General features: G+C 30.8%; 1 protein-coding gene across 1 annotated transcript in view; it reads right to left on the reverse strand.

The window, feature by feature from the left end:
* The window catches only part of LOC106466174 (iroquois-class homeodomain protein IRX-6-like), a 28,387-nt gene extending 19,398 nt beyond the window's left edge, over window positions 1-8,989 (reverse strand). The window contains exon 1 of the mRNA XM_022394139.1: window positions 8,327-8,989. Within this exon, the coding sequence (XP_022249847.1) occupies window positions 8,327-8,374 (48 nt within the window). The 5' untranslated portion in view covers window positions 8,375-8,989. The remainder of the gene's footprint in view (window positions 1-8,326) is intronic.
* Between the last annotated feature and the right edge of the window lie 2,892 nt (window positions 8,990-11,881).

The raw sequence follows: 11,881 nt of genomic DNA on the forward strand, positions 1-11,881 counted from the left end.
CTAACAGTCTATGTGAAAAATATATGTTTACCCACCTCACGGAAAAAACACAACATTTTCTTATCCTTTGTTAAATCAACAGAAATAGAAATAACAGTCAGTTTTTAACTTCAATAATTGTTGAAACTCTCGAGCTTCTAGGGGCTTCACCCATGGACCCTACTGAGGCCTTCGGGTCTACCCCATACCCATAGTATAAAAAATATGCTCTCCCGCACCCAAACATAAGCTTTCATGATCTGCGGTTAAAAACATATTGAAAAAAAATTATTTTCAACTGTCAGCATTTACAGCATGGGTATATACAACTGAGTATACTTTATTTTCATTAAAGAATAATTTAACTTACAAAAAGTATCAAAAGAATGATACTCGTAACAAAATCGATGTTTTCATTTTATGTAGTTTGTTGGTTGCGAAGTTATTTCTGCTCTTCCCACGGAAGCTGACGAAATCCAATTTATAGCGTTATAAGCCGTGAAAATTCCCGCTGGGCCACCGGGAAGCTTTCCTTTTATATAGACTCAAACGTTTATTACTTTTTTTAAGGGATCGCTTATTACTGTTATTAATTATCATATTTAGCGCAATTTTAATAGCATAAATAAATGACATCTTTCTATTGTACATATCTAATTATTTAAACAAAAATAGTTAAAGTTGTAGGAGAACGAGAGAGTTGAGCGGTTGATTTTCACGAAAAAGAAGTTCGGTTGAGGCACTAGCTATGTTCCTGTTTCCTTAGAATAATTTTAACAATATTCATATTATAGTTATTGAACAATGTAACAGACTTTGTTAGTCATATCTTTCCTGACTTAAGGAAGATAAACTGATCATTTTATCTTTCACATAGATAATTCTATACCGAATTATTAAATTAATTCTGATTTACTAAGCTATTAATAAAGTCGACCCTTAATGCGAGAATTTATCAAATACAATATCCATTTATATAGCACCTGATACACTAATAAAAAATGTATTTATTTTCTATCAGTATAAATAGATTACATTTTAATTTGAAATTCGAAACAAATAGAACTCATGTATATTAAACATAACTGTAACAATGGTAAGAATGATACAAAATTTGATACTAGGAACTTGAACAAAAAATCAGCTCTGTGATAAATTTTAATATCTATGTTAGCACTGTCCAAAGCCTGTGGTAAGAAGGTTTGTCATCTCATTAAGTATCGAATCATTGTCATTGGATCATAAATAGTATATGCAATCTGGTACAAGATAATTAACGTAGAACTACTACAACAAGATGGTTAATTTAATATTGTAACCATTTAAACACTGTATTCAACCTACGTTTGTCCAATGCTAATAAGATGTTTTTCACTAAGTTATATTGCCTAGTGGTTAGGACACTCGACTCGCAACCTGAGGGTCACCTGTTCGAATCCCGCCACCGAAACTGCTCGCTCTTTCAGCTGTGGGGGCGTTATAATGTGACGGTCTATCCCACTATTCGTTGGTAAAGAGTAGCCCAAGAATTGGCAGTGGATGGTATTGACTAGCTGCCTCCTCTCTAGTCTAGCACTTCTAAATTAGGGACGGCTAGTGCAAATAGTTTTTGAGTAGCTTTGTGCGAAATTCAATAAACAAACAAACACTATGCTATAAGTTTCTACCCAGTTCAGAGATTCTCTGTATTGTTAAAATCACATTCTGACCAGTCCTGGCTATAGCTTTTCTCAACTTAAAGCCAATTCTAAAACAAATACAATATGATATTAATGGACGGCATCAGCTTGGGAGGGCCAACGACATTGCAGAGGGCCCAACCCCCTGACCCCCACAGCTAGCGCAGGCCGTGCTTCTGACATAATTGTTGTCCTTGGTTAAGAGATCTAAGTTATCAAATTGTACACATAGGAGCCCAGTGTATGTTTCGTTCTTGTTTCTTGACCAAATCGCCTACAGTTATAACAAAGATATCAAGGTTCCCTTATGTATCATTTATTACTCCTTCTGTAATTATTACTGTAGATCATGCGGGTTACTTATATTTCCTGGACATTTTAAATTATTTTATTTTAAGTATGCAAGTACAGTAAGTAAGACAGATTACGTAACATTATCTTCACCATAAAAGTGATTAAGTTGTTATTTCTTTATTTGATATACATGTATCATTACAGATACTCAGTGTATATGTGGAACAGTATCCGAGGCGAATATGAGCTATTTAGGGGAAACTGTTTAAAAGGTACAAAATAAAAGAAACAAAGAAAGCATTGTTTTTAAATTCCTGTGATATAACTTAATGTATTTCTTAAGAGTAAATCGTCAGGGTTTAGATCAACTCAAATCCAAATTAAATAAGCTGTGAATTAGATAACACTTGGATATCAACAAAGTATCATCAACGTGTATTACACTTACTATGCATTTAAAGATTGATTAAGACTATATATTGTATCTAATAACCAATAATTTAACGCGCATTTCATGATTAGAAAACAATTTTAGTCCATAAAAATCTACACACATTTACATTATCCCGTTCTTTACTTGACCAGTACAAAACTTGAACAACATATTTTTATCCCTCAGTACATTATTAACTTTCTAACACTTTTCAAAGCTGACCCTATTACAGGCAACGTCAGATTATATATAGAGACTGTAAAAATATGTTCACATTAATCGACGCAAAAACCTAAACAGAGTGTTAAATGTCTATGCTATGACTGTTTTAGAGGTTTAGGTTACCTGTCTGTCTGTTTTGTGCGCCAAATTCAGAATGAAAGGTATATAGTGGCTTGTTTGTCTCGTTTGTGATTCTACGAATGTTACAAGAAATTACAAGATACGGCACGGTTTTGCGGATAGTCTTATGTTGCCAGTGTTATAAATTTGTTTACGTCATTTTGCAAAAAACAAACATTCATTTATATAGTCACATATACAAAATATTCATGTTTGCAAATATATTAGAAGATGGTTCATTTGAAAAGGCAGAATTACACTTTATTAAGGTATACTACATAAATTATTTTGCTTAAAGGTTTTTCTTAGCTTTACAGTATAAGTTAAAATGTCTTACTAAGATCTTTAGCTGTAATTATCATTACTATTTATAAAGATATATTTTAACTTTAATTTGTGTTTTTAACGGATTATGAAACATATTTGAAAAGCCTTACTTAGATTTGACTAAAACAAACGCAAACAAGCAGCATTCCAATCCAAATCCTTGATAGTAATTTAGGTTTCACAGTTATTAAAACCTCAAAACAAAACGGGATGTTAGGACTTAAACGACTAATCAGGGCTGTTCAGAAACCGAAGTTTCTCTTCACCCCGAACGTGTCAGAAATTACAGCGAGTTTCTACGTGTTAACGAGACATTTTAAACAAGCAGCATTAGGCAGACAGAGGGTATAAGATCGTATTTATTAGTCAGTAGATTATTCTCAAGTAATATAAAGTAACATTCTAATAGTTGACTTGTGTATATGTTTGGTTATTTGTTTCTTTGGTTTCATGGTTGAAGATCGTTTGATAACTCATTTAAACAATTCAGAATCTAAAGGTATCACATGGACCTCCCCGAGGTAGATTCAAATATTCTCATTCGTTTATAAAGATATGTCAAGACTGGGCAATCTGACAACAACAAAAAAAGGCTTAGCTAAACTTTATTCTGGTGCAACTAATTTGAAATATAAAAATACATGAGTGCTAAAACCTCATTTGATTTTTTTAAATAAAAAGAAGCAATTGAATTTAGTATTAACAGTATTTTGTGAACTTGCTTAATTTTTACCCGAAGTATTACTAGTTTTAAATAGTGAGGTATTCAAGCAATTATATAATATATAGAAAAGTCTTGATTCTGGAAAATATATTGTTATTACCAATTCTAAAAACGATATGATAATTCATTTATATTTCAATTTTGTTGTGAACCATAAAATTACTTGCAACAGATACATTATGTTTTCCCTAAGTGATGTCGGGTCTACAATACCTAAAACACTTTCCTCAAAAATCAAAATATACAAAATTTTGCTCTGCATAATTTTTTTTCATAAAACGTTAAAATGATCAAAGTACATTTTTAATATTGTTTCGAGAGTCATATTAACAATTCATTTTTGGAAGTGCTCCTTGTAAGTGAATTTATAGTGAAACAGGAATATATAAGTATTCGTGGGAAGCGTGTTTACGGTGAAACGGGAATATATAAGTATTTATTGGAAATGAGTTTATGGTGAAACAGGAATATATAAGTATTTATTGGAAGTGAATTTATGGTGAAACAGGAGCAGACGAGTGCTCATTTCGAAGTGAGTTTATGGTGAAACAGGAGCAGACGAGTGCTCATTTAGTAGTGTGCTTATGGTGAAACAGGAGTATATAAGTATTAATTGGAAGTGAGTTCATGGTGAAACGAGAGAGAAGACAACTCACAACACAGATGATTCTTGCTATTTAGTTAATATGTCTTTGCGTGTATTTATTGAATCTATCAATTTTGGCTGTCGTATGCATAGTTATTAAGCCTGATAATTTTGATAATAGTGTATATAATATTAATTTTCTTGAATGATAGTATCACTGTTTATTGAATGTCATTTTTGGTGATAGTGTGTATATTATGAAATATACTTTTGGCGATAGTGTGTATATTATAAAACGTACTTTTGTTGATAATGTATATATTATAAAATGTACTTTTTGTGATGGTGTGTATATTATAAAATGTACTTTTACCATCACAAAAAATACATCATTTTATAATATACACACCATCACCATGTATATTATAAAATGTAGTTTTGGTGATAATGTGTATATTATAAAATGTACTTTTGGTGATAATGTGTATATTATAAAATTTACTTTTGGTGATGGTATGTTTTATTTAAATATATTACTTTTTTTAAGATAACGCGTTTCGTCGGTAATATGTATACTTATTACACATTAATTTATCAAATATTTTTATGATATTATGTATAATGTTTGGGTGCAGCTTCATATGATAGTATATACATTTACTGAATTTTTGTTTGACTGAAACGTTACAAAATAATTTAGCTTTAATGTGTTTCATACATACACGGTGAACATTAATAATTTCTTCTATAAATGTTACTGCAGCATAAACCAAAGATTACGAAGATAAATATATGTGGCAGATTTTATTACTGTGTACCTTAAGATATATCGGAAATATGATATCTCGGCTAAGGTTGAGAAAAGTAACATTGAGGATAATGCGAGAACTTCGAACATGAGTCAATCATTGGTATGTACTCGTGATTGGCCTGTATTTCTAATTTTTAGTAAATATATAAAACTCTATTCATTGAGTACTTTGTTGATTGCTGTGACAGTTCAAGTTCTCGCATTTTTTGTTTTTTACTTGAAATTGTCAGCTAAGTAAACACGGTATGATATATATGTACAAACACACATGAAATGTCTTTGAGAGAAAAAAACACATTGTAAGTATATGTGACTGATTAATGTTTTTTTAATCGTGTGACCACCTTTGACAAATAAAAAAAATTGGTAAAAGCTCCTTGTCAATTATCTTGAGGCAGAATTACAGTTGTGTTACACAGTCAATTATCTTGAGGCAGAATTACAGTTGTGTTACACAACTTGTGTATAAAATTTTCAAGTAGAGAATTTTGAATTTGCGCATTAAGTATAAAATTCATATAAAGCCAGAGATACAATTAGCTGTGTCAAATAAACTTCTATTAATTCATGCCGATGAGTCGTTACGCCCAGTCATCTTCTAAGCTAACTATAGGTTTATCTATATAGATCACCAGGGGTAAACAAAATAGTCCTGTAAACGATGGTGAATAACTTGGCTAGAAAACAGAAGAATTTTTTTTTTATTTGTTCGAAAGATTTAGTCTGATTTATGGTGACTTTAGTTTACTCAACTGTATGTATATTCTAGATCGGTGTTAAGTAGGTGACTTCTCAAGCGTGAAGAAAATTGTGTGGGAATAAATGTGTTTGTAATATAGCAAATCCACATTAGGCTATCTTCTGTGTCCACGTAGGGAATCGAACCCCGGATTTTAACATTACAATTCCGTAGGCTTACCCTTGTCCCACCGGGGGACCCGGGAATAAATAAACTGAACAGTCATGAACATCAGTCCTTACTACTGGTGGAGAGGGGAGATAACTATTTATCTGTTGATAAGCACAAAGCTACACAATGGGCTATCTGTTCTGTGCCCACCACGAGTATCTAAACCCGGTTTTTAGCGTTATAAGTCTTCAGACTTACCGCTGAGCCACTGGGCGAGAGATGAACTACATTATTGAATTGTCTTACCAGTTTAAGTATGATGAAAACTGTTCAATGTATAAAAATAGAAAAATAATTTATATCAATTATATTAAAATTGTAAGTCAACATCCAATTTTGTCTTATAATACTTTTCAGAAATGGAAAATGAACACTGCCATCACCTAATGGTTAAATCACGTGAATAGAATATCCGTACGAAAATAATCAACGCAAAGCTTTCAGTAAAATAATGTTTAATACGCGTCTTTTACTTCTTTTTGAAACATATTTTAAGTTAATTTAAATGCGATTAATGTAAAAATTATTTTTCTTGTAATGCATACTCTTAATGAAAACGTGATTAATTACCTAATATTGGCAACAACCTAGTTTTAGGCTTGTTTGGTTAAAATGATATTATAATTATATTTCTCAGTAGAATTTGTTCAAGACCTTATTCAAAAATGTACATAGTTGTGTAAGGGGTATATTGTTTGTAAGGCGATCCATAGTTGTGTGAGGGGTATATTGTTCGTAAGGCGATCCATAGTTGTGTAAGAGGTATATCTAAGTGATAAAAATTTACACACACACACACAAACTCAATTGTTATGATGAAATGGTACTGTACTCTACAATATACCTAACAATTTTCTGGAATGTTTGAAAAAAAAACAACAACATAGAAACTTCAAAAGAAAACAACTTAAAGTAAGATTCAGTGAAAAGATAAGTTTCATATTATAACATTGGGTGAGGAATCCACTTGATTAACCAAGTCTTGAACAAATACTTACCTACCATCTGGATGAACAATACTTGAAAGTTTAATTGTTGAAGAAGAACAGTAATATATACTAATTTAGAAATAAACGACCTTATAACACCAAAATATTGTTTTTATCTAATTAGGCGTTTCGCTTTACAACTTCTTCAGGAACGTTCATTAAAACACAAACCAAAACTAACAGTACAAAGTTTCAAATGGTTTAAATACTTTTGTGTTATAAGGTCGTTGATTTCTAGTATTAATATGTCTTCTATACACCAATATATACAATTACTTATGCATATAACAACATAATTCCAAAGAGATATTCTTTCTTCTGTCATTATCGAAGTAAGCTCTCTAAACTATTTTCTGAGAGAGCTAGCTAAAAGATTCTTCTATACAACAAACGGTGACATATGTCATCCGATATTTTTCTGATAAAAAATAAAAACGAATCTTTCTAATACTGAAACAATATATTTCGATCTATTCAGAAAATGTCCTGAAAACAAACAATTGCATGATAAACTTGCTGTTTAGGAATTATGGCATTATTAAAAAGTCAAGGAATCTTTCAATACACGCTGTCACTACAGATTTGTTACTTCAAAAGATAACAGACGAAAACTATAAACATAATCTGGCAAACTAAATATATTAAAACGTTAAAGGGTCTAGAATATTAGCTCAAAATAACAATATGTGCATGGAAAGCAAAGTGCGCATTCGACAAAACGCTGTTTTCAAAATAATAAACCGAATTCTGGAGTACGTAATACATTATAAGTAGTAAGACTGAATGTAACGCGAGCTTTTATAACGTTACCCGCCAAAAATGACAAGAGTTGTTAGGGCTAATACCTATAGTTGTAATAGAGGCAAAATAAGCACATTTTTTAAAAGTATATAAACAGGTTTTAACATGTATGAAACTAATTTCTGCTCAACATTATTTTTGTTTCTACAAAAAAAAAAAAGAGAGAAACAATTTAGCTTTTGCGATTTTTCTATGCACGTTTTATTTCTAAAATATTAAATTTCATATAACTTTGACTTTGAGGGATATAAATTATTATCAGTATTACTAATTATCGATAAAATACTTCTCTAGTTCTGTATATACTTAAGTACAACAGAACAAATTGTTCTTATAATTTTTGCGTTTCAAATCAACATTTTCTTAATATCTATGTCTTAAGTATGGGCTTCCACCTCTAAGAAATAATTAGGTTTACATGTGTTGAGTGATGAATAGAGAAATAGCTTACCTGAGATGAAGATGAATGGTAGGAGTAGCCAAAGTGTGTGTAGGCCATACTTTAGGTTCAGATGAGGTTATTTACTACGCTTCTATGAAACTTCTCAATAGTGTATGAAATTGATCTTACTCTTCCCAGAAGGTTACGAATTTCATTTATTGCTTTGACAATATCGCTTACATGGCTGTTGTACAAAGGTTAGTTGGTTACTAACAATCGTCAACAAAGAAACCTTGTCAGATACGTCTCACTCGCCTGAAGGCGTTTTAGAGCCATGTCTGTCACGTGCATTGCATTCTCGTCACGCTACAGAACAATAGTATCGCATGTGGTTTTGATATAAATGATTATATATGCACAAGCATACCAAAAACTTGTGTTATGTTGCAATATTTACATTTAAAGTATGAAAAAAGGCCTAGTCAAAATGTGTTTTCTTGTTGAATAGAGAGAAATATTATAATTTAGATGCATGAAGAATGTGAACTCTCGGGGTCTAACGTACGTTAAACGGCATTCAGCGTCACTAGGTTGTGTTTTCTTGAGTTAACTAAGAGAGGAAAGCTTTGAGAAAATTTCAGTGAAAAAAAACAGCTTGCCTATATCAGAAACTTGCTTCGAGATTTCTGTTTAAAATATATCATTTAGACACAATAATCTTGTATACACTGGTCTCAAAATCATCAGTTCAAGGCTGTGTTTAGGTGCTTCAAATGAGTAGACAGAAAGTTAAAAAGACGTGGCTGTACACGTCAACTCGGCAGTGACACGAGCACTTTGTTAACATGCTGGTAACGTTTCTCACGTGCAGAAAATAAAATTGCCTGACGTCATTTCCTACTCCCGCCCACCTCTATTCTAATTGGCAGGTTGAAACTCCGCCTATTGCGCGTTTCTAGTTGTTTTAGTATCGAAATTTGAAGACATTTTCGTAAGTGATAAATGGTGTTAATTGATGGTCTCCTGACTTAATATGAATGTAAATATTTTATTTGGCTAAAAGCTGGAAAATAAATTAAAAATATGTAGCAAATAATTAGTATTTTCATTGTTGTAATTTCAATTTACAAGTGCGCTAATATTTGTATGTAAACTTACATGAAAGTTGAGCTAGGCTTTATTCTATTGTATCAGTTGGATTCATCTTTATGTTTATTGCCATCTTGCTATAATTTCAGTAATTAAACTATATTAAAACAGTGCATTTCGACCCACTTTCAGAAAGTAACATAGTGACAGAAACAAAAAAAAAAGGCCTTCTAATTGTATTTGTGGCAATTATCGGGGTTAGTTCTCTGGGTCAGGGTTCGTGGCGCCAAACGGACCAACATGTGTCTTCTACGTCGAAAAGAATTAACAAGATTAAGATTTGTTACTTTCCAGGCTTTGGCTATCGTGTCACCCATTACCTTATGGATCATTTAGTAATAGAATCTCACACAATCCTACACATTGTGTTGGTACTTAGAGGTCCATTTAATGGCGGTATTTATGTCCTTACAGGAAAAAAATATCTACTTGTGACAGAAAATATGAAATAAACAACTTAAGGCCATGAAAGGGACATGAAAAACTTGGCGGGAAAGATGTGTAAGTTTGCAAGTTTTTCACTATTTCTAATCCTAACGACAAAGGAGCCGACTTTACTGTATTAAATGATTCAGAACAGAAAAGCATTAGGTTTAAAGTATTAACGTTTAAAAAGCTGTGTCTAATGAAGTTGTAATGTACAAAAATGTACTTAATGCTAAATGAGATTACTGGTTTATAAAGAAAGAATATGAATGAATTAGTTACTTAAGTATATGAAGAAAATGAGCAAAAACATGAACGAAATCACATTATTATTCGAGAAATCCAGCTTCTCCTTATAAATGTGGCACCTAAATATAAATGTTTTTTTTAACATAAAAGGTTCATCAAAAAATATTTCTTGAAATTATATACATGTTTTAATCAAATAAACCATCAAAGACAGTGGGAAACAAGTAAGCTAGTTTATTTGTTATCAAAAGCCATTGATAATTACAACTATTTTACATACAAAACATTTTTATACTGCATTATTTTGCAAAGATTATTATTGTATAAGCTAAGTTCGTAAAAATTATCATTATTGTATAAGCTAAGTTTATAAAAATTATCATTATTGTATAAGCTAAGTTCGTAAAAATTATCATTATTGTATAAGCTAAGTTCCTAAAAATTATCATTATTGTATAAGCTAAGTTCCTAAAAATTATCATTATTGTATAAGCTAAGTTCGTAAAAATTATCATTATTGTATAAGCTAAGTTCGTAAAAATTATCATTATTGTATAAGTTAAGTTCGTAAAAATTATCATTATTGTATAAGCTAAGTTCGTAAAAATTATCATTATTGTATAAGCTAAGTTCGTAAAAATTATCATTATTGTATAAGCTAAGTTCGTAAAAATTATCATTATTGTATAAGCTAAGTTCATAAACATTATTTATCTATAGTTAAACAATAATTAGAAGCAATAAAATTGCAGTTACGAAAATTGAAAGTTAAATTAGAATAAAAGTTTCTCTTTGACTGCCCCATCACTGTACACTTTACTCGTTGGTTGATAAATTACTTTTTAGTTTATCAATTAATTTCATATAATCTTCACTGGAGAAAGTTATATGTATTTATTTTTTTAAGAATGCCGAAAAAACAGCTACAACTGATGTTTTACTCTTATTACAATTCATTCTTAAGTGCATTATTTGCTATCGTTTCTTGTTATTAACCTACTGATGTTGAAACGCTTGTTTTCTTTTTCCATTTAAAGAAGATCATAATTGTTAAAAGACATGTAGCTTTAGCCGATATTCTAGAAATATGTTTTTCTTATTATCATTAACAGTTATATTTCTCGTTTTCACTAAACTGAGATCCTCATCGGAGAAAATAAAAATCAACCGAAATTCTAGGGTCACATTTTTTTATATAATTTGGATATCTGTGCCTTTTTTTTTTCAACGATAAAACCGAAAGTTCAATGGATTAACAACCTCTATTTTCTATCTACTGACAGTCTTTGTGCGTCAAAAAATTGGGCATTGCTCCTAATTTTACATTTTTATCTAGTGATAGCTTGCTGATTTCGTAAACTTTCTTACACTATCTATTATAAGAAATCATTAGAAGAGTCTAATAATATCTCAAACCATAGGTACAATGTAGTGTAATATTCAACCATAGGTACGATGTAGTGTATTATCCAACCATACAGTACAATGTATTATTATTAGCACAACTGTACAATATAATACAGTACAGTTATACGGTTCTCTCTACAATGGTTAGCGATTCCAATAAGTTTATGAGTATTATTGAATACTTCATTTTTTATGTAGAACAAAATAGAAGTTTAAGAGTAGTTTTTAATACCGTCTGTAGCTTCTGTTAATATTTAAATGTAAAAAATGAGCGATAATCTACCTTGTATTCTGTGAATAATTTATACTGTTGACAGTAATACATATGAGAAGCAGAATTGGGGATTTTGACCTAAAGTATACCCTTCTAGTTAAGGAATATCTAAAATATGA

This window comes from Limulus polyphemus, unplaced genomic scaffold, assembly GCF_000517525.1.
Source record: "Limulus polyphemus unplaced genomic scaffold, Limulus_polyphemus-2.1.2 Scaffold2177, whole genome shotgun sequence".
NCBI lineage: Eukaryota > Metazoa > Arthropoda > Merostomata > Xiphosura > Limulidae > Limulus > Limulus polyphemus.